General features: G+C 39.8%; 1 protein-coding gene across 5 annotated transcripts in view; it reads left to right on the forward strand.

Moving 5' to 3' along the window:
* The window catches only part of TRPC4 (transient receptor potential cation channel subfamily C member 4), a 151,947-nt gene that overhangs the window by 49,447 nt on the left and 78,273 nt on the right, over positions 1 to 24,227 (forward strand). For 4 of the 5 annotated variants that reach the window (XM_036904931.2, XM_057489461.1, XM_036904930.2 and 1 more), the window contains one exon: positions 10,284 to 10,802. In XM_036904931.2, coding sequence (XP_036760826.1) covers positions 10,284 to 10,802 — 519 coding nt within the window. Of the gene's footprint in view, positions 1 to 10,283; positions 10,803 to 24,227 lie in introns of those variants that run through there. The other variant, XM_036904936.2, reaches the window with a different exon arrangement.

Raw genomic sequence — 24,227 nt, forward strand, 5'->3', positions numbered from 1 at the left:
CGTGTGTGTAATGCCCAACGTCGACTGCTGTTTGGAGCTCCCTGGGCATTTGCGGGTGTTTTTCCTCTTGCCTTTCATTTTCTGACCTCTTATAGTAGCAGCCTGAACTGTGCTATTTTCCTGTTCCATCTGCTTGCCTGTTCTGGAATTCGGCATCTTACTTCGGGAGTGAACGGTTCCGCCTAATTTTGGTGACGTTCTTTAGCGCATCCTAGTGGCTCCCTTTCAGTTAAGACTTACATTTTTAAAAAAAAGAGTGATAGAAAATCACCCAACTCTGATGTAGGCTTCACAATGTCAAACTTACTAATGGCAAAAAGAGTAGCTCTATGTTAATATCATCAGTAGCAGGTCAACCAAAATGGAACGCAATTATCAATGCAATGTGGTCTTTTTTCCTGCTATCTCCCTGCTGCTTTTTGTTTGTTTGTTTGTTGTTTGTTTTAACCACTAGGAAAAGTGGAGAAATTGAAGACAGAAACAGATGAGGAATTTGTTGCTGTGACCTAGACCCTCCCCATTGCTCCTGCTCTGGGTCGGAGTCGCCTGTCTAGCCCTTTCTCTTCTCACCAGGAGCTCTTCGCTCCCCTGCATCAGGTCTCACTGAGTAATTGCAAAGACGTTGCATGTACTGCGGTGGTTCAAAATCTGTCATTTAAAGACAATCTTACAAAATGTGTGTTATTACAGCTCTAGCAGTTTTTATGCTATTTGATAATGCACAAATCTCTCTCTCTCTCTCTGCAGTGATAGACTATTAGGAGGTATTACATTCTTTTAAAGCAAGCTTTCAGCTGCAACTAGTATTATCGCTGCTTTTCTGGAGGACTTTTATCAGAACCCTTGCCCTTATTAGAAGGACTTCATGGCTGGGAGTCTCCTGAAGAACTCTCCCTGTGTCCCTGTGGCTGGGTTGGACGTTCCATTCTTACGTCTGAGCACCACTCACCCCAGCCCCATTCCCGAATCCAAACTTTGATGAAACAACACTCCCAAATAACGATACTTGTCTACCTGTTGCTTCACTGGATTTTTGCTGTTTCATATCCAGTTGTTTGTAGGTTATCTTTCTATCATATTGGTAAAATATATTGATAGAAAAATATGCTCACTTATCTGTCCTTTCAAACTTGTGCAAGCCTTGACTGGGGTGGACAGATAATGGTGCCATCTACAGACATATGCTATGTTATAGCCCAGTTTTTCACCACAAAGGAAGTGCAGGACCCCTAGGAATGAGTAGGACTCTGTTTTTAATCTCTGTAATTCAGGGGCTACTTCCTCAGTCACCTTGTGATGTTGAGATTCCTTCCATGATCATACCCCTAAGTATTTGCATGTTCTAGTAACAATGATCTTATATTGTCCATCCCCTTGTTTCATGTCTATATCCGTAACCACAGACAGAGTGACTGTGGTCTAGATCATTTTAGATTGCAACACGTTTTGAGAACAAAATTGCCATTAAATGTGTGTTTCATGTTTGTTACTAAATAACCTTAGTTCTGTTCTCTAGAAAACATTGGTCACACATTTCAATGTCTCTTTGGTCCTTGACATTTGTGCTGGCCAGAGTAACATGCTGTCTGGAGAAGATAACTGCTATTATAAGAGTGTTCGTTGGAAGATGTTCAACTTATGAGCTGAACTCTAGTCTTGCAAGTAGGTCCTGGGTCATTAGAGGCACTTAATCTGAACCCTGATTATTAATAAAAGGCACTAAAGGTTTGCAGTCGGCCAAGAGTCTGAAATATCTCAGGCCATGTGTTTCTGGAAGATTTCTCTTGTCTCAGTTTGCTGGCCAAGGACTTTACTTTTCTATTTGTACATTCTAGAATTTCCTCTTCAGTGAAGGCTCTGAGAATAAACAACAATTCTATCTTTTTGTTTGAACTTTATAATTTTGAAAGAGCAAGTCCAAACTACCTCAGGGTTCCTGGTATCTCATAAAGGGAAAGTGAAGTTGTTACAATATGAAATGTATACAGTAGAGCACATGAGAGATGTCCTCAGGGCCTGGGAGTACAGTCAAACCCCACTAAACCTTAGCAGTTCGATTTACTTTGATAATGTACCTCCTAAGTATGACCAACATCCTTTGAAATAATTCTTTCCATAAATCATTGTGTTGCAGGTAAAAAATATGTTCTTGATGGGAATTGTTTCTCTTGTAAGTTGTAATTCTTTATGTGATTCCTGTTATCATTGAAAGTCATTGTGTTACTATAACTTGCCTAATTTTCAGTCTCCAGGGGTCCCCCAAAGACTCTGGGACAGCATTGCCATTAATTTTGTTGAGGTTATTGAGGCCAAATGTTAAAACCTCCAAGCAATAATATCCAAGTGGAAAAATAAACACAAATTGTCCTAAAATGGATCAAGAAAGAGGATCTAATATGAAAAGCATGCAAATCTGATTTTACTGACTTAGAACTTAAAATGTGACCAATGTGGATAAGGAAATACATCTTTCTTTTACAAATGTGTTCACATATTAATTTCTTTCTCCCAAAAAAGATGCACTGTTTTATGGCATCCTGAAATCTTGGGGCCTGTGAGATTTCAGACTAACCTGTGTGCTTTCTAGGACTTCCACCGAGGAACAATTTACAATCTGTGTAATTGTGCCAGGCATGTGCTGAACATGGGGAAGGAGACAGTCTCCCTGTTTTCTGAGTCTTAAGGTCTAGTTGTGAAGAGAGACAGAAAAATATCCTGGGAATACAAATAAAGGTAATTATAATGGAAAAGGTGAAGGGAGATAAGTCCTCAGCTAATTATAAAGTTAAATTGACTGGATTCAGTTAGTATAAAATATTACTGGGTAGAGAGGTGGGGGACCCAAGAAAAGGGCCTGAAGAAAGAAGAAGAATGTTTAAGGGGTTATACCTGGGAAAAGGGAACCCCATTAACAAGAGAGAAACTTCAAGAAAAGGCTTAAAGGGCATGATTGGAGTGTACTCAGTTTTTGATTTATTGAAATGGACGTGTAGGAGGTGATGAGAAATTTTGGACTTCAAGAAGGGGTCAGGGATTGATACATAGATGGTAGTGCATGGAAGCAAATAAAATTACCTGTCTTCCTCTCATTCCGACGTTGGTTTCTCTTCCTGCCTTTATGTATTGTGAAAATGTTTGCAATTTTTTGTATATATAGTTGTGGTTTTCTCAAAGCAGCATCTAGTGAAGATATTTAGGTTTTGACAGATAAATAGATGGGCATAGATCATGAAATATTTCCTTCCATATTTAATGTAGACCTACATTAATCAGGGTGTTGAGATTCTAATGTTTTATTTTTATTTTTACTATCAGAAAATGGAAAGAGTAATACTTACATCATTCCTTCGACGCAGTAGACAGTGTAGAGCCCGCGGGCCACGTTACTCTAGCAGGAAAATGGGATGCTCTGTACTTGTCCTGGCCCTGTTCCCTTGCTAGAATCACTACTCTGGTGATTCTCTGATAATTTCCTTGAACTTTTCTTTAACTTTCTTAGTACCTTATGTCTCTGCAGGGAATAACACAGGGACTTCTTAGCCCCCTTTTCAGCCAATTGATTGGCTACTTGACTTTTAATTACTTCTAGCAGACCTTGCTCTTTGCTGTCTTCTAAGGCCAGATTCAATTTCAGTTTCAGCTGCGTCAGTAAATGTTTGTTAGAAACAGAGCTTTGGTTTCAGTTCTTAAGTTAGTTGTTCTCAAGTCTGCAGCGTCTTCAAAGTCCTGCAAGGGCTCGTTAAAGCATATGGGTTGCTGGGTCCTGCCCCCAGAGTCTCTGATGCAGGGACAGGAACTGGACCCTGGACCTCGATTTCCAATGAGTACCTGGGTAATAGAGACTAACGCTGTGAATCTGCAGGTGACACTTGAGAACCACCGGCTTAGAGGATGCTGGAAGTTCTAGACCACTGACAGCTCTGTGTTGTATGTTAGGTGTGTTGAACGATACTGTGCTAACATGACTTGCAGTTGATCTCAATTCCCTTAAATCTTAATGATTAAATGGTATTTAATATAGGAGAGTTTCCCAATTTCACTAATATGTTCATTGTATTTTTCTCTTTTTTGGGGAAAAAGGCTTTGCTAAACATTACTTACTAGTTCCACAGCTACGATACTAGAATATCTCCGTTGAAGAAATTTGGGTTTTAAAGCTCTACTGCAGAATACCATATTTGGTTATTGTGCGGCATCTTGGGTGTCATCTGATCCAGTCACACCGTTTTACAAAGGAGGGGAAGGGAAGAGGGGCCCAGTGGGGCTTGGGGTGCGACCTGACCAAAAGGATCTATAAATTAATAGCCAGCAGCTGACCTTGAGTCAGAATGACATCATGATAGCACAATAATAATGCTAGATAACATCTATGGAGGCTGTCCTATGCCAGGAACTGATGAGAATTTTATTTGCAGATCTATTAATCTTCACATTACCTGTGATGGTAGATGCTATTGTTACCTACATTTTTAGATGGGGGACGAAGACACACAAAGCTGTAAGTGACATGTTCCAGATGACAAAACCAGGAAATGTAAGTGCTGGGACTCTGCTGTCTGGCTCCAGCCACCTCTCTGATTCGAAGGGGAGTCACTGAAATCGTTAATTAATTATCCTAATTTAGGATATGAGTTAGGTAACTCCAAAAGAGCCTCTAGATCTCCATATTCAATCTGGGCCTGCATCTTGAACATTGTCATGCTGCATAAATGAGCTGCTCAATAAATACTAAGGACTAGGGAAGTCACTAGAAGCTGGGCCGCGTTGGGAAGGAGCAGGGCTGAGTGATAGAAGTGCTGACTCCCAGCCCTGTTCGCCACTAGCTGACAGCACAAGTCTCCGAATCATTCTGAGCTTTGGTTTTCTTGGCTGTTAATTAGGATCATGTATTAATCTACTTGTTTCTAATAGTCTGGTGGTGTTCAAATTCTGTGAAGCATTTTATGAGGAAGCTTGTAATAACAACCTAGTATACTGTTCTTACTGTATTATGTCATAACCTCTTCTTATTGACAAGCCAGTACACTAATAATATAAAATATGCTGAAAAGATGAAGTTAAACACTGGCAAATCTCCAGAATGTGTGACTCCGTTTCTTCTTTTTTCGTTTGAGAAATGCAGTCATTGGAAATAGAAACCAGGTTCAGAGAAGGCAAAGGAGAATTTAATTCAGTTTACTCTTTTTTTTCCATCTCAGTGCTCATAGGGGATCTCTTTTTTGTTTTTTAATAGTTTCAGTAGATTTCCTAATATAATTTGTGGCTTTAGAAACAGTACCTAGTATGTGATCACAAAATCAAAGGGTCTGGTATAGGAGATTGGCATTAGCATATAAGTGAAAATAAACATCCAAACCAAAATATTCCTGTTGACTAAAAATAAAGAACACTTTTCAGCTGATATGGGCGCTAGTAAATACATCCCTGGCTACTGGGCAGAGAACTTTGGTCTTTAAATAAATCTGCAATTTTCAGATTGAATTCATTTACTTTCTGCTTCAAGACTCAGATACCCCAGTAAAGGCTAACTTTTGACTCTCACACTCATTTGAATTCCCTCGTTGGGCTGCAGAACAAGGAATTTGCCTCTGCAGTCCTGTGAACTTCAGATGGTCCCTGTTAGGTGACGCTACAAGCTGAGCCAGCCTGTGTGCTCTAGTCTCTACCACTACCCCTTGCGGAATAAAAACATTCTAACTTTCCTCAGCGGTTAACCAGCTGAGCTTACACCTTTCCATTTGTTTCCATTACATCCTGGATATTGACAGTAAGTGAACCTAAATACGTATGCAACCATAATCTTAGGTACTGTCAAAAGTCAGAGAATGGGAGAAGAGAGAGAGAAGAGAGGATTATAGTAAACTATTAAAAAGATCTCCCCCCAAAATACTTACCTTACTGTGAGACAAGTTTAAGTCACCCATACTTCCTTTGTATTTTGATGTAAACAATCAATAGAAAAATTGTTTTACAGTATTGCCTAAATCTACCATTAATATGAGAAAGCTGAGATTCATCCCCAAATGTGACCTTTACAATGTACAAACATAAGGAATTTTTTATTGACAAGTACTTTGAAAGTCTAAACGTTAAGTTGAATCTTATTATTCCACAGGTTTGTGCATGCAAACTCACCTCTTCATAATAAAAATGTGGAAATGAAACTGCCTTTCTTAAAATTACAGATAGCTTCATAGCTTTGGGAGAGGTTCCAAGGTGGTATGGTTGTCTGGTACAGTCACACATACAGCATTTATTATTTGGGCTGAGCAGAAGCAACATGGAATCACTGTATGAATCTTGATCCAGAATCCCTGGCTTCAGTCCCACTGTGGCACTGGGGCCGGGGAGCAACTCAAGATGAAGGAACCAGGAAAGTTAGCGAATGGTTTGGGTGAGCAAAGTTTCAGTGAAAGAAATATTATTTCCTCATCTCTTCTTGTTATTCTGTTATCTTTAAAATTCCCTTGGCTTCCTACTGTGACCCAAATATTGTTAAAATGTGATCACAAACAAGCTCTTGACCTTAGGGAATCTAATCTAGCCATCAGTTGCATCTTCAGGCTAAAGAAAGGAACAACATGGGATATGCGTCCTCACCCATGTTGTTTCTAAACGATATTGATTTTCCAATTGCATTTACATCTCTCTTTCTGCGGGAGAGGGGAGTAGTGCCTAATGTCTAAGAAATACCCGTATTAGATTATACAAGACCCCAAATCTGAAGAATCTTAACATCAGTAAAAGAAGAAAGAGACTAGGACCATCATGTTTTTGTGAAATTATAAAAATACATCAAAATATTCAATAGATTTGGGCAAGTATAATATGTGGGCATATTACAGGACTTTTTGTGTGTATTAGCAATATGATACAATCTTCACTTTAAATGGAATCTATGAAATTGTTTTGCTTTGCACTCATGTTAATTGTTAGCTGTATTAATGAAGTGCTTAAAATTTTAAAAACTTCTTTGATAAATTGTGTTTATTAAAAATGGCTAATTCATACTTCTCTTGCATACTTTATCCTAGAGTGTCAGAGCCCATTAATCCTTTATCAGCTGAGGAGCCTCTGATTGCTCTGCCCTGACCTTGATCTACCAGCCTTAAAAAGCTACACTCCAAGTATATTCTATTTAGTGCTTCTCAGTCTAAATGTAAGGCCTGACCTGCAGGGACTGCTCATTAAATCAAATCTCATGTCCTAGAAACGCGTGTGTGGGATGAGTTTTTCTTTGACTTACTATGTTTCTCTTAACCTAGACCTTGCTTGCCTGATTCTCTCAACCAAAAAGCAAAGACTCAATATCTAACTCTGAAATCAGAGCGAACCAAGGAGCATTTTGATGACATCCTTTCTCCCTGCCTCTCTCCCCCCACACACGCTGACTCCTGGAACCATCCCCTTACACAGAAAGCGAAGCTTTGTAGGAGTTCAGGAAACTTGCTGAAGATGACCGAGATGATTCATTCTTGGGCCAGGCTTAAAATTCTGTTTTTCTCTAGAATCAAATAGAAATATTTACCATCAACATCACTTTAATCCCAGTGAAATATTTGGTGAAACTATTCTGTGAAACAGGGAAAGCTAGAAATAGAAATAAATGTTTTAAGGCTCCGTTTCACAGAAGAGGAAACGGTAGGAAAAGCTCAGGTTTGGAATCAGACAGGTAGGAATGTTTAAGCCCCAGCTTACAGCCCCTGGTACTCATGTGACCGACGGTGATCATGAGACTTGAAACAGCAAATGGAAGTGGTCACTTCTCACAATTAGGATAAGAATCAGAAATTTGAAATACTTTGTGGAAAGTGCTGGGTGTATTTGCATTTGATTTAGTATTGTTATTAGTATGATGTTATCATCACCATCCATTCATTTCAGGACCAATATACTGATTTGATCTATGTTTAAAGATTCACAATTTGTGTCACGCTTCTAAATTGTTATGAGCCAGGTTTCAAATGCTGATGAAGACCACAGAGTCAAAGCTGAATTCTGGTGGTATTCCTTCTGAGGAAAGGCTTTGTAGACATAATGGTTAGGAGGGCTGTGAATCTATGAGAGGTTGGACGGGGGGCTTGAGCATTACTTCAGAGAGGTTTAGAAGTCAGGAGAGAGGAAACAGGTCAGGCTCAGAAGTCTAAGTAAGTTAAAACTAAACATGTTATTTATCATCAAATAAAATGAAGTTTTACTCTCAATGTAAAATAAAGAAAAGGAAAAATCATGACAGAGGAAGGTGATTGGAGATGATCTCATAGGAGAATAAGCAGGTTTCCTTAGAGATATTTTAGGGGTATGTTTTCAGAAGTGACAGGACATTCAAATTCAATGTGTTCAAAATGAACACAGGATATCTACTCACCCAAGTCACATGGTCTCTTAATATATGTAAAGCAGATCAAGTGTGTTTTGACCACACTTAAGGAAAAGACTGCCACCTGGTGAATACTTGAGAACTTTAAAAATACATGTCTCTGTTTTGAACATCTGGCATAAACTTAAAAATGACAGTCATATACTTTATATTATTTTTCAGTAGATTGCAGCTTCTGCACTCCACAACATTAGCAGACGTTTTGTTAAGATGCCATCGGATCACAAGTTTCCATGAAATTTGTTCATTTCTACCTGATTTTATTAACTAGTATAAACCCATGTCTTATAGGTCACCTAATAAGATTAAATGTTACCAAAAAAACCAACAAAAATTTATGAGCTTCCATGAGCTATCTGCTTCCTCTGATTTCTTTCTTATTTAATTTTGTAGCCAAATGACAAAAGTGATATTTCAGGATTGCTGTAAGGCTAATACATTTCATTCATTACACACATGACCTCAAAAGCAAACAGCACAGGAGGTCATTTTTCATTCTATACCTGGTGCTGCATTGGGGGGTCTGTGCTGATTTTCCCTGGGACTTAGTCTTCTGCATATTTTATCTGGGGCATTAGCGATAAGGAACAGCAATGAGGAATTAATTCCAAATATTTTCTTCTACTAAAACATTGCCCCTTCACCTGCCCTGAGGTATATTTTCTGACATGTTAAAATAGAGGTTAAGGAGTCTCTCAGCTGGTTGCTTTCAGAACTTAAAAGTTGCTGAAGTCTTTGCTTCTCAGCTCTAAAGTTTCAAGTTCACTGCTAAAGGAACTCCATGGAAGAAAGAAAAGAAATGATTCTTTCCCAAAATGAACAAAAAGTTGACATTTTCTTTGTTTGGGGCCGAATAAAGCCATTGTTCCATTAGGAGGAGAGAGGGTGCCCATCCTTCTCTCCTGCCTCCAGAGTCCCGTTCCTTGGCTGGCATGACCGAACCACAAGTCTAAGTGTTATTTCACTTATTTTTATGCAATCACAGAGGAGATGTTTTCCAAAACAAGTGATTTCAGTAGACCTCCCTAGTTGTACAGCTCTATGTTTAATCCTGATTGGACCCAGGAATTCCACTCCTAAGAATTTACCCAAAGAAAACAAGTTCTCAGATTCAAAGAGACAGAGGCACCCCTATGTTTATTGCAGCACTATTTACAGTAGCCAAGATATGGAAGCCACCTAAGTGTCCATCAGTATTCAATTATTTTTGTCATTACCATTTCTAGAGTATGACCCAAACGCACCTGTGCATCCACACACAGGTGGCCTGATTCACTGGAAGTGCCTGTTTATTTCTAATAAAACAGTGATGTTAGCAGTGGAGTACCTCTTGTCACCTGGAAAATACATAAAGGGGACAGATGAAAACAGGAACGTGACGCTAGCCCTACTATGCGCTGCTTTTTACTCTGCTCTTTAGTCACAGGCTGGATTTTAGGAAGGCGGAGGATAAAAACACAAACACAAAGCCTGAGTGAAGAATTAAAAGGTTTCTATCACAGGGGAAAAACTTGGGTTTGAAACGAATCGCTAACTCATTTTCAGTGTGTTTCTTGATTGGGGAGTCCAGGTCTCCAGGAAAGAACAGCAAAGATTGTTGGTCGGAAAATAAGTTGGGAGCAAGAAAAGAGCTTTATTGGGCAAAGAGCTTCCATAGCCAGTTATTTTAACATTTCATAAACTATCATAATTTAGATTAAACAAAGGATAATGTGTCTTCCTGTTAGTTACTTTTGTCTCGAGTTTTCTTTTGCCTTTAGGGAGAGAGAAGCCATCTATGTCCTGCAAAATGCCTGGCCAATGACGTATGAGGCCTGCTCCACGTTGCGGTCCTGCGCTGCGTGAAATGCCCAGGCTCGACCAAAGGAGTAAATATTCATCCCCTCTGCTCTCTCGCTCCTAGGTGCCCCCCATTCTCCTCGATAAGCAGTTCTCAGAATTCACCCCGGACATCACCCCGATCATCTTGGCAGCCCACACCAACAACTACGAGATAATCAAACTGCTGGTGCAGAAGGGCGTCTCGGTGCCCAGGCCGCACGAGGTCCGCTGTAACTGCGTGGAGTGCGTCTCCAGCTCGGACGTGGACAGCCTCCGCCACTCCCGCTCCAGACTCAACATCTACAAGGCCTTGGCCAGCCCCTCCCTCATCGCCCTGTCCAGCGAGGACCCTTTCCTCACAGCCTTCCAGTTAAGTTGGGAGCTCCAGGAACTCAGTAAGGTGGAGAATGAGTTCAAGTCGGAGTATGAGGAGCTGTCACGACAGTGCAAGCAATTTGCCAAGGACCTGCTGGACCAGACACGAAGCTCCAGAGAGCTGGAGATTATCCTCAACTACCGAGATGACAACAGTCTCATCGAAGAACAGAGTGGGAACGATCTCGCCAGACTGAAGTTGGCCATTAAGTACCGCCAGAAAGAGGTGAGTGTTGCCAGAGTTTATTCATCCACCCGTCATGGAATTTAACCATTATGGAATAAACTGGGGCTCCAAAATTAGGGTTGGGCTTTAGAGCGTTTTCTACTTACCTGTACCTGGATAATATTTATTATTTGCCAGGTTAATAGTTATGAAACTCACTGGAGAGTGGCAATAAGTGGTTTAAGAATGGGAGCTGTTTTTTGGTAGCTGGGTTAAAATGGGCACCTTGACTGGAATAATGGAAAAGTTAGTGAATTTTGGAATCTCCATACCAATAGTTCTGGTTGTGCTACTTAAAAGTCTTGTTGCTTTAGGGGGTCACACAGATCCCTTTGAGCTTCAGTTTTCTCTATGTAATGAACTTGACACTTACATTTGTTTATATGTACTTATTTATACAAGAAAAATACTTTCCTCAGTAGGAAGTGTAAAGTGTATGGGTGTATATGAAGGTACTTAGTACATTATAAGGTCTTTTATTAATAAAACACATTATTAGATGTTATTAATGAAGGAAAAACCTTTAGTCTAACGGCAGATTAAAGTAGTAAACTACTCTCACGTCTGGCCTAGTTTCTTGATTTGTTAGGAATAAGATGTTAAAGTTTATTCCAGAAGAGTGCTAGATTTCTCATGAAATGTCTATGGATTTGAATATTAACTAAAGATAACTTATTATACTTATCACCTAGCATAATTGCTGTCTGTTCTCATCAAAAAACAGAAGTTTGAGTTCAGTGAGTTCTCAAAAAGTTGTTTGACTCTATTTCCAGAAAATAGTGGTTCTCTGTTTACTCTTGAATTATCTATTACAGAGTAATAGCTCTGTATTAAAAAAAACTATATAATGGAAGGTGAAAAAAAAGAGAGAAAAAGAAAAAAAGACTTCTGAATTTAAAACGTGTTCAGTTTCTTTTGATCTTGGCCTTGATTATCTCACTCCAGCTCTGGCATATTTAAGGTTCAAGATGCCTCAATTTGCTTCCTCAGATTTTTCCTGTGGTGCTCTGGCCAGTTGCCATAGGAGCCTGAACTGGTTGACATGATCTTTTCCCCTGACAACAAAGGAAACGGCTTCTTTGGCATACATTCCCATCTGATTCTAAAATCACACATGCTAGTTGGAGCCATGTCACCAGGACCAACTTGTTTTTTTAGGTTCTTGTGTTTAGAACCCAGGGACCTGATATTTTAAAGGGTCTAGAATAAATTTAATACATAACTATAAGAAACTGATGAAAAACTTCACTTGATTAGAGATTTTACAATACTAGATGTGAAATTAAAAGCAATTGCATGCATTAGAGCTGATAAAATGAGGTACGATGCTAATGTGGCCTCAAAATCTGGGCCGAACCTTCTTAAATATCCATTATTACCATAATTTTGTACTCTTCTTTACTGGCTTCCCTTGGGGAGGGGGATTTAAGGGATTAGCACAGTGATGACAAAGGTCTTCCCTTATGACATATCTGTTCAGTGTTGATATTGTCCTGTGCATGGGGAGCGGAGTAAAGTTCCCAGATGTTCGGTCTGTGAAATGACACAGGAGCAGCCAGCTAGGCTCACCTGCTGCACTTCTGTTCTCTGCATTCAGTGAACCAGTTTAACTCTAGTTGATGCCTACACTGATTTGGGTCCTCATATCATAACTAATTAAACTTTTTCTTTGGTCACAGTGACTTTTGTGAAGGCCCCGGAACCTAACCCTCACAGCCTCTCTTACCATGCCCTCATAAAGGAATGCCACAAATGATATTTAATCAACAAAAACTGCCAAGTCCTTGTCAGAGGGTTGTCCAAGACAAAAACTTTAATATGAATTTCTTGCATAGTAACACGAGTCCATATTTTTATCTAAAAAAATATCGTTTATCATTTTTATATGGTCTATTCATTCATTTCTTCATTCATTTACTCTTTGAACACACATTGTACAGAACACACCCCAGGCCATGCAGAGAACACAGTCCTCCATGGTGTTGTGGAACTTAAACAGTCTACTATGGGGAGACAATAGCATGCGCAAGATAAATTGTGCTGTTTTGTTTCTGAAGGACTAAAAAGGGTCACTCCTATTAAACATTGTTTCTTTGCTTAGGCTGTCTTGTCTTGGCAATGGGTATAATTCTCTTTTCTGCTCCTGGCCAGGTACGTGATTTTAGAGCAGTTACCTCCGGGCTTCTGTTCTCCCAGGGTTAAAGTGAGAAAATGCTGCCTACCTCAGAGGCTGGCAGTTAAGATGAAGTGCGATAGCACAAGCGCAGAGCTCAGCATACTTCTGGCATATTTACCCACGAACGAGTAGCTACTGTCCTTATTAGCTGTGACTCTTGTTATCATTGCTTCCGTTTATCCCCTCAGAGACCCACGCTGAGAGGCTGAGCACGTGCAGGAAAATGCTACGCATGATTCTACTCTATCCTGTGCAGCAGAAGGGTTGGCTTCATCATTAAACCTTTTAATATTTGTAATAAATAGTCATGCAGGCCTCAGGGGTTGCATCATACTTTTGAATATCAAAAATAAGTTTATCCCTACAGGCTATTGGTGTCCTCAGTACCTGGAACCATTTGTAGTCAAATATACATTCTCATCCAGAATGTACGATGTATGAATTCTATCCCAGCCCCTAGGGAGTTCATACTCTAATTCTTCCTTCATAGGCTTTCAGAAGTCACTTATCCTGTGGACTACACGTTTGATTTTAGTTTGTCCTTGTGACTTGCATTTTTAAATGTATTTTGGGCATGGGTGACATACGCCCTTTGAACCTGACTGCTACAGTGCTCGACCTCAGAATCGGGAACTGAGGTGACAGCAGTGTTCATAAAAAATGTTAGGCATATGGTAGGATTTTAACACATGAGGCTGCACTGAGCGATATAAATAATTGTGAGACTTGTAAAAGGGGTAAAAAGCAGCATTTCTGGAGCTTGTGATTTATATATTTAAATCACAGCTTGTCTGGAGCACTCCCCACTGGCGATGGGCTCCTGAGCCCCCCTTCTGTGCCCCTTGCACGTGCACTCACCTGACGTTGCTAGGCAAAGGCGACGAGGACCACAGGTTCCCGGGGCCTCCTCTCAGCCCCCTCCCTGGGCCCAGACGTCGCAGGGCCCGCCTCTGACCGATGGAGGAAGCACATGCCTGCTTGGGGCTTGTCAGCCTGGTTGACGGAACGCTGACAGGTCGTTAGGCATTTAATTTAACAGGAGGTTTTTAGAGGTTGGAATTCAATCCCCAGGAGTTTCTTTACAGCTAATTAAATGGCATGAAACCATTTTCTCCTCACTCACATCTGAAAGGGATTATTTTTCCCACAATGAAATATGTCATTGTAGATGTCCAAAACACTGTCCGGAACTGCACTTGTTAAAAAGTGATACATTTACATTTTATGAAACAATAAAATAGCGTGTAAATCGTAGCTTTGTTTTGATACCGCTTTAAATAAATGCAAAACCAAAGGATTAGGCAATTTATCTGCAAAAAGGCATCCTCCCCGTTCATCTGACAAAAACATGTTTATCTGCAGAACAAGCAACACCTTCCAATGTAGTTTTCATATGCCACAGACATAAACTAAAAACAGTAGGTTAATGATAATATCTTTGTAAGATTCCACTGTGTTCTAGATATCTTCTCTTGGTCCCCAAATGGATTACTTTTCTGCATAAAACTGGCACTTTGGACTCCATGATGATTGACAAGCAAGGGTAGTTAGTAATAAGATACCTGTTTTCTGTTTTCAGATATGATCATCTAGCTTGTCAACGATGAAGAACTGTTTCTTGTTTCTTTTGCACAAAACTCACATTCAAATTTGAGAGGTTTTTTTTTAATGGGTAGTCATTTAATGTCCCCTATTTTCTCACCGTACACTAAACAAAATTAAGAACTACCAGGTTTTTGAATTATGGATTTAACAGCTTATCCCAACCCCTATATTTCCTGGAGAAATCCAAAACCCAACAAGCTGTCTTAGAGAAATTTATGAAACAAAAGCATTATCATGCTCAAAAAATGGTTGATGGCTTTCAGATGTAATATGAGCTCTCCAGATCCTTTAAAATTGTGCAAGTAAGACGGAATTTTAAACTTACTCTCACCCTCATTTTCCTCTGACCATATGAGGCATAGTCACAGTTTTTCTAACCAGAGGTTAATTGCTTTTTGTTTCGAATCTCGGAAACAGAAACATGCAGTAAAACTCTCTGGGATTTATAATGCCTATGCTCTAATTTGGTGACTCACAATTCTGAAGCTGAATTCCAAACCTCTGTGTTTACAGACTGCTTCTCAGTAATATAGAACTGGGGAAACAGGGACGCGGGATTATGGCTTAGTTCTTTGTGTCACCCTCTGTCCCCTTTTCCCTCCAGCCCTGGAGAAATCTTCTGGCCTTCCTCCCCCTGGTTGCCTTTTTACCTTCATCTCGGCTCAAGCCACCCACCCTGTTGTCAGCTTCCTGTGTGTGTAGAAAGGCCTGCTTTTCCTTTGCCCACAGCATGGCTTCAGTTTTAAATCAAGGGCACTATTGTTTTTCTCCCTGGCATTCTCTCAGCTCAGTGATTTTCCCCAGGTGGCCCTGGGACACACAGCCTGGAACCTGTTCCTACCCTTTGCCATATACCTCTTTTTTAGCTGCTGGGGGGGAAGCTAGAAATCTTGTCGGCAGCAGTTAACACGTGAGGAAGCCCTTGGGGGGGATGAGGGGCCCTGGCCAGACGTGCTTTCTCTCTCTCCAAGTGCAATTCCACAGATGCTTGCATGGTGCCCATTCTGTGCCAAGGGCAGAGGACAGCAAAATGAAGACAGCAAGCCAGAGGCTGAGTGTGGATTTCTTCCAGAACTTTCCTAGAACTTGTCATTTTTTCCCCCTTGTTTAGATAATAAAATTAGGTTTGTGTGTGTGTGTGCGTGCATATACGTGTGTGCTGTAGTTGCCTATGCAGAAAATGCTGGATGTAAACTCAAAATATCACTGCAGCCCGACTTTACTAACGCTTCCTATGCGTCTCCATCCCTTATGATGTCTCCCTCATTGCCTTCCGTCCTTATTCAGTCACTTCCTTACTGAAGACAGCCCTTACTTCTGCCTGCTGGTGACACGAGTCAGAGACAAAAGTCTCGCCCTCAAGTAACTACTAGATTATTAAGGATCACAGAAAGTAGTCAGCGGCTGTCACAGTGCGGGTCACAGAGGCCCAGGCAGAGCTGCCTCCCCGACACCCCGGGAAACAGGCCCTGACTTTGTCCGAGGATGATCGCCCATCACCGCAGTGCGTGGTGGCCTTGGGAGCATCAGCTCCTTGCCTGGAGGCTCAGGGCCCCCCGACGGCCTCCGTGCAGGCTTCTCATGACTGAGCCGTGGGGGTTACAAGAAGCCGCTTCTGTCGGTCGGGCACGTAGCCAAGGCACACCCCAATGTGCAGCCATCTTTTCTACCTCACTTTTGAACATGATGGATATAAAATAACTAAGGATGACTCTCAGATCGACACGAGTAACTGGGAGTGCGCCCTCCGTTAACAGGAATCACGAAGAAGGATCAGGCTTAGAAAGACAATGGGTTCATTCCTGGACAACAGGCATTTGAGAAAACAAAGGTAATACTGATTTATGTACTTAAATCACAGTGAAATATCACAGAATTGTGAAATATTGTAAATTGTTGTTTTAAGCCACTAAGCTTTGGAGTGTAGATAATTGGGGCTCTTGTCAATCACCAAAGCCTGTCTTATTGGTTGTGATATTCCCTAATATTTCCCAAATCATTTCCCTCCCTTCCGGCCTTACTCTCCTGCTCTGTTTGCGTGCTGTTGAGCCGTAGACCAGTGTGTCTCCCCAGTTCCCTGCCTCCACGGCTCCGCAGTCAACCCTCAAATTCACACGACACTCCAGAATATTTAATATGTAAACAATCCCCACATTAAAACCCTTCTGTTAAGGTATAATAAACATTACTCTGTTGTTTTTTATTTTGGCAAAATATGCAGCATAAAATTTACCGTCTTCACCATTTTTAAGTATACACTTCAGTGGCGTTAAGTAAATTCATGTTGCTGTGTGCGCGTCACCACCACCGATCTCCGAAACCTTTTCATCTCCCCAAACTGGAACTCTGTGCCCACTAAACAATGGACAGTTTTCCCTCCACGTTTCCCCCTGCCCCACCTCAGTCCATGGCGGCCTCCTTCCCACTCCCTGTGCCTGTGAGCCTGACTCTTCCCGGGGCCGCGTATAAATGGAATCATACAACATCTGTCTTCTGGTGTCTGGTCTATTTCACTCACAGTCATGTGTCCAAGGTTCACTCATGCCGTAGCGTGTGTCAAAATTTCGTTCTTCTCTAAGAATGCGTAGTAGTTGGAATGTCTGCACCACATTTTCTCTACTTGTCTCTTCATGTGCATTTGGATGGTTCTCACCTCTCGGCTCTTGTGAGTGATGCTGCTTCATCACGTCATTTTACAACCCTGACCTGGTTCCCTCTCCCTTACTTTATATCTCCTATGAAATAAAAACCAAGCTCCTTAGCAAGATAGAGCGAATCTGGACCCTGACTGTCTGCCTGGCTTCATCTCTCACCCCTCCCCGGCCTGCCTTGTGCGCTCAGCAATTCCAGGGGGCAGGGATTTCCTCTCCTGTGATGTGCTCTGTGAATGTTACCTCCGTAATGTTCTTGTCATGTGATTCCTTCCACACACCGTCACCTGGCTGCCTCCTGGTCAGTCTTTCAGGTGCTAAGACTCGGGCTCCAGGAAGGTCTTCACATGTCCTCTCTCAGCTGAGTCTGTGCTGCCTCTTGTGTGTCCGGAGCATGTACACTTACTGTGTTATATTACATACAGTTAATTGTTGACATGCCTCTCTTCTTCATAAGACCATGCGCTCCGTGAAGCCGAGAACTGTGCTTTTTATTTTGCTGTATTTAGCGTCTGTAATGACACTGGCTTGTGGTGTGAGCTCAATAAAAGTCTGTTGCACTTAATACTATTTTTCTTGAAGTCAAACAATCCACCCTTTTTATAATACCTTGCTGGTATTCCTTCTAAAGGATTTTGTATTGCAGAATAACTTGATCATTGGGGAGGAGAAAGTAGCAAAACTTTGTATGTAATTTTTGTTGACTTCTGCCTCTGCTTATGACAGCGGTAAATGCCATAGAGGAATACAAAGGGAACAGTACGTAGCTCTCTTGGGGGTAGTAGATACTACTTAAGTAGCATTTAGGCAAACAGACCAAAATACAACTGTTTTGTAGGAGTTTGCTTTTAAGGCAGAGATTTGAGTTTTGCAGCTGTTTCTTTTAAGGAAAAACTGTCAAGAACCCAGGATATATAAGCAGCATTGACCTTTGAGATAAGGCCAGTAGACTAGCTTCTCTCTGTGGCAACCATGTGGATTGAGTGTCTTAGATTCTTGACAAACCATTCTGGAAAGGTCAATGAGTGAATACGCAAGAGAATCTGTTACCCAAGGATATTGGAGACAGAAGAGATCTAAAAATCATGCAAATACTATTTTTGAATTTTAAGTGACAAAACACTTTTTTGCTTAGAATGGAATCAGTGTGTATGAAAATCACTGGCTGAAATCTAACATGTTATATATTACCTGCTCTTTAAATGAAATTCACAAGATATAACCGTTTCTTTATAATTCAGAGCTTTGGAATGAACCTCAGTTGTTAGACTGTGTGGTCTAGCTATAAGCTTAGGATTTTTAAAACATGGATATTAATAGCTCTTTCAGCCTATGTGAAATTAGAAGAGAAATCTTTTTTACATGAAGTCTGTCTCCTCACTATTAAGGTTTCAGCTATCTGTTCTTGCTAGAGTCGGTGCACTTTCCCTTGTGTATTTACTTATTTTAATTGATTTTTGATTAAGCAGACCAATAACTACTCCAGGTAGAAGTGGGGGAAAATAAAGGCAGAGTTATCAGAATGAGGGCCTGAGGACTCCTTTGAAATACAAGGCATAAGATTTAATGCACTGTAAAGACCCGAATACTATGATATTTATTCAAATTCTTTGACACCTCTTTTTTCTTTCTCAGGTGTCCAATGGATCAAGGTTGCCTACAAAAATTACTTGTATTTGGATACGTGTGTGTGTGTGTGCACGTGTGTGTACAAATAGATACGATACCATGTTATGGAAACATTGAAAACTGAATATAATTAATGTAAAGTTGTTTATACAGACCTCATAGGAAGTATAAAAATTTTAATTAATTTAACCAAGCATTTACTATATTAGAAATGATCAACATGGGAACATGGCGGGGATGCTGCTAACATTTAGAGAATAATTTAATTGGAAGCAAAATGCAGCAAGAGGTTTTTTTAGCTGATCATATTAAATAAACTTAATTACTTGCTGTCAACCACATCACCTAGTTAAGCACTGAAAAAAACATTGATGGTGCTTTTTTTTTTTTAAATTATTTTTTATTGAAGGGTAGTTGACGCACAGTATTACATTACGTTAGTTTCAAGTGTACAACACAGTGGTAGAACATTTATATACATAATTCTAGGTTCCAGCTATCACCCTACCAGGCTGTTACAATATCTTGACTATTTTCCTTATGCTATACATTACATCCCGGTTACTTATTTATTTTACCATTGGAAGTCTGTCCTTTTTTTTTTTTTTTTTTTTTGTGAGGGCATCTCTCATATTTATTGATCAAATGGTTGTTAACGACAATAAAATTCTGTATAGGGGAGTCAATGCTCAATGCACAATCATTAATCCACCCCAAGCCTAATTTTTGTCAGTCTCCAATCTTCTGAGGCATAACAAACAAGTTTTTACATGTAGAACAAATTCTTACATAGTGAATAAGTTACATAGTGAACAGTACAAGGGCAGCCATCACAGAAGCTTTCGGTTTTGCTCATGCATTATGAACTCTAAACAGTCAGTTCAAATATGAATACTCATTTGGTTTTTATACTTGATTTATATGTGGATACCACATTTCTCTCTTTATTATTATGATTTTTAATAAAATGCTGAAGTGGTAGGTAGATACAAGATAAAGGTAGAAAACATAGTTTAGTGTTGTAAGAGAGCAAATGTAGATGATCAGGTGTGTGCCTGTAGACTATGTGTTAATCCAAGCTAGACAAGGGCAATAAAACATCCACGTATGCAGAAGATTTCTCTCAGAACAGGGGGGGGTGAGGTTCTAAGCCTCATGATGGTGCTTATTTTTGCTCCAATAGTTCATGAAATGCCCCAGCAAATTTTCATGGAGAATGGGCTGAGGTTGCCATGGCTTGAACTACTTTTACAATAAGTGATCACCAATTGTTAGAAGGGTCTCTATAAGCAAATAACTTAAAGATAAGTGGAGAGAGCGGGGGGGGGGTGTTGGCAGCAATATTTGGCATTATAATATGATGCTCTTCGTGTTAATGACAGTTTCAAGCTTTGCTAAAGAATTTGAATTTTGTTTTTCTGTCAAGCAGTGGGAAAATTTCAGTTAGGGAGGTAACAATAATAAGTCTGTAAAACCGTTAACTCTGGTGGTATTAATAAGTTATTTTACTTTTAACATGTTTCTTTTACCATGTTTTATAGTGTCACTTTCTTCATCTATACAACGAAGGTGTGGGAGATCCTATCCATCTCCGAAATCCTATTATTTTAATATTATGTGAAAGGCAGTTTCAACAGTGTCTTTTTAATAAGGTGGAACGTCTTTATGGGAGGAATTGTGTCCCCCCAAATTCGTATGTTGAAGCCCTAACTTCTGGTCTTAGAAGATGACTATGTTTGCACATAGGGGAGGTAATTACATAAAAATGAGGCCAGTGAAATGGAACCTAATCTAATCTAGTCTATAAGAAGAGGATATTTGCACTTATAGAAAAATGCCAGGATGTTCACACTCCAGGGAAAGACCAGGTAGGGACAAAATGGGAAGCTAGCCATCTGTAACTCAGGGAGCTGGGCTCTAGAAGAAAATCAATCTGCTTGGACCTGACCTTGGACTTCTAGCCTCCAGAGTTGTGAGAAAATAGTTTTCTCTTGTTGAAGCCACGCAGTCCATCATATTTTTGTTTTTTGGAGTTTTTTTTTGGCAGTGCTAGTAAGCCAATATGAGTACATTAATAATTATTCCACAAATCCTATAGTATATGTTTATATTGCTCTCAACTCTTACATAATTCTGGCTGGCGCCTTATGAGACTAATGTTATTATTTATTTTAAATTAGATAAAACTGAAAGGAAACAAGATGAACATAAAGGAAATGATTTGAGGGAGTGAAGTTCTTGCAAGAAAATCAACTAACCTCTGAGGAAAACAGTTTTGCAGTAAGGATAGGTGATCCTGAAAACCAACTAATAAACTCAGATATTAGTCTCTAAGACTAAAGTCATGTAAGTAAATCAAAGAATCAAGGCAAATTATTAAGACTTGTGAAGAAAATGGAATTTCAATTGTATGTTTTAGAGCAACCTATTTCCTTGACAAAATATTGGCAAATTGAATACAACAATGTATAAAAAGAACTATACACTGCTACCAAGTGGATTATCCTACATATACAGGTCTAGTTCAACATTCAGTCTATCACGTCAACAGACTTAAAAAGAAAAATAGCATGATCATTTCAGGTGATGCAGAAAAAAACATCTGGCAAAATCCAGCAAGTCATGATAAAAATTCTCAGTAAACTAGGAATAGAGGGGAACTTCCTTGACTTCATAAGGAGTATCTATAGAAAACCTGAAGCTAACATACATGATGGTGAGAAATTCAAAACTTTCCCACTAAGATTGGGTACAAGACAAGCAAGATGTCACTTCCTACCACCCCTTTGCAACATTGCGCTGGAAGTTATAGCTAATGAAGTACAAAAAGAAAAGAAAAGAGGAGAAGAAAGACATACAGATCGGGCAGGAATAAGTACAACCGTATTTGTTTGCAGATGACATTATTGCTTAATTAGAAAATCTGAAAAAATTGACAAAAAACTCCTCAAGTTAATATATAGCAAGGATGCAAAATGCAAGGTTAATATGCAAAAGTAAGTTACTTTCCTTATACCAGCAAGGAATGAGTAGAATTTGAACATACTACCATTTATTTTAATGCCCACTAAAATGAGATGCTTGGGTATAAATTTTACAAATTATGTGTAAAATCTGTATGAAGAAAACTCTGATAAATGAAATAAAACCTAAATGGAGAGAGATTCCATGTTCATGCAACGGAAGACTCAAGATTGTCAAGATATCGGTTCTTCCCAACTTAATCTATAGATACAGTACAATTCCTATCAAATACCAGCAAGTTCTTTTGCAGATATTAAAAACCCAGTTCTAAAGTTTATATGGAAAGCCAAAGGGCCAAGGAGATCCTATACAATGTAAAAAGGGGAACAAAATTGCAAGACTGATACTACTCAATGTGAAGACTTACTCTACATACTTTCAGTAATCAAGACAGTGTGGTATTGATGAAAGAATAGATAAATAGATTGACAAAATGAAATAGCCCAGAAGTAGACTCCCATAAATATAGTCAACTCATCTTTGACAATGGAGCAAAGACCATCTTTTCAACAAATGGTGCTGGGACAACTGGACCTATGTGTAAAAAAAAGAATCTAGACACAAACTTTATACACAAAAATTAGCTCAAAATGGATCATTGACCTAACTGTAAAATGCAAAACCATAGAACTTTGAAAAGATAACATAGGAGAAAACTTAGATGACGTTGGGTGTGGCAATGACTTCAGATACAACACCAAAGGCATGATGATCCATGAAAGAAAAAATTGATCAGGTCAGGCTCATTAAAACTAATCTTCTTTGTGAAAGATAATGCCAAGAGAATGAGAAATCAGCCCCTGACTGGGAGAAAATACTTGTAAATGTTGCATCCTATAAAGGACTGTCACCCAGAATATACAAGAAACTCAAAACTCAACAGTACGAAGCCAAACAACCTGAATAAAAAAATGGACCGAGACCTTAAAAACACAACAAAGATACACAGATGGCAAATAAGCATAGGAAAAGATGCCCCACATCGTGTCATCAGGGAAATGCAAATTAAAGTAACTATGAGATACCACTACACACCTATCAGAACAGCCGAACTCGGGAACATTGATTGACACACCAAACACTGACAACATGTGCGGCCACAGTGACCCTGATCCAGTGCTGGCGGGAATGGGAAATGGTGCAGCCGATCTGGCATGCAGCTTGGCGGTTTCTTACAAAACCAAACTACTCTTTCCTACCAGGCAATCCAGCAGTTGGGCTTCCTGGCATTTAACCAGAGGATGTGGAAACAGGGCCACATAAAAACCTGCACACAAGTGTTTACAGAAGCATTATTTATAATTGCCCAGACTTGGAAGCAACCCAGATGCCCTTCAGAAGGTGAATGGATAAACCATGGTCCATCCAGACACTAGAGTATTATCCAGTGATAAAAAGAAATGAGGTGCCAAGCCATGAAAAGACCTGGAGGAACCTCAAGTGCCTATTACTAAGTGAAAGAAGCCCATCTGAAAAGCTTGCGTATTATCTGATTCCAACAATAGGTTTTCTGGGAAAGACAAAACTACGGGAACAATAAAAATGATCAGTGCTTGTCAAGGCTTGGGGGAGAGAGGGGATGCAAAGGCAAAGCACAGAGGAGTTTGAGGGCAGAAAATACTCTGTAGGACACTGTAATGGGGGATGCATTTGTCCACTCATGGAATGTGCGACTCTAAAGATGTGAACTTAAGGTGTGTGTGCAACTTAAAGTGTGAACCCCAAGATGAACTGTGGACTTTGGGCATTAGGATTTGTCAGTACAGGTTCATCAGTTGTAACAAATAGAGCTCTCTGGTGGGAGATACCGATCACTGGGGAGTCTCCACATATACAGGGGCAGGAGTATATGGGAAATCTCTGTATCTTCCTCTCAGTTTTGCCGTGAACCTAAGACTCTAAAATACTACTTAAAAAAAATCAACCTTTCTAAGAAAATCCCTTACTAAATAGTGCTACAGACTATGCCTTGTGTGCAGTAAGGAAAAAATTACCTACCTCATTCTCCACTAACATCTCCTTCCCCGAATCTTGAATCCTTATCTTAGTGAAATTAATGAATAATGTCCTGAAAAGAAATGTCTTCAGCATGTATCTTACAACTCAGAGTAAGCTTAGTAAACAGCAAGAGGAAGCCTTAGTTGGGTTTTATTCTGCTCCCACATTCGCTCACCTTCTACCTAGACAAAGATATCTTCAGGTAACGGACGGAAAGGGCCTTCTATAGACAAGATGTATGTTGTTCTGCTATTATTTAAAATTGAATGAGAATGTTTCTTCATTACTGCATTTAAAAAAAAATGTTGAGTATGGAATGCAGAAGGTTCACATTTATGTCAC

This window comes from Manis pentadactyla, chromosome 2, assembly GCF_030020395.1.
Source record: "Manis pentadactyla isolate mManPen7 chromosome 2, mManPen7.hap1, whole genome shotgun sequence".
NCBI classification, from domain to species: Eukaryota; Metazoa; Chordata; class Mammalia; order Pholidota; family Manidae; genus Manis; species Manis pentadactyla.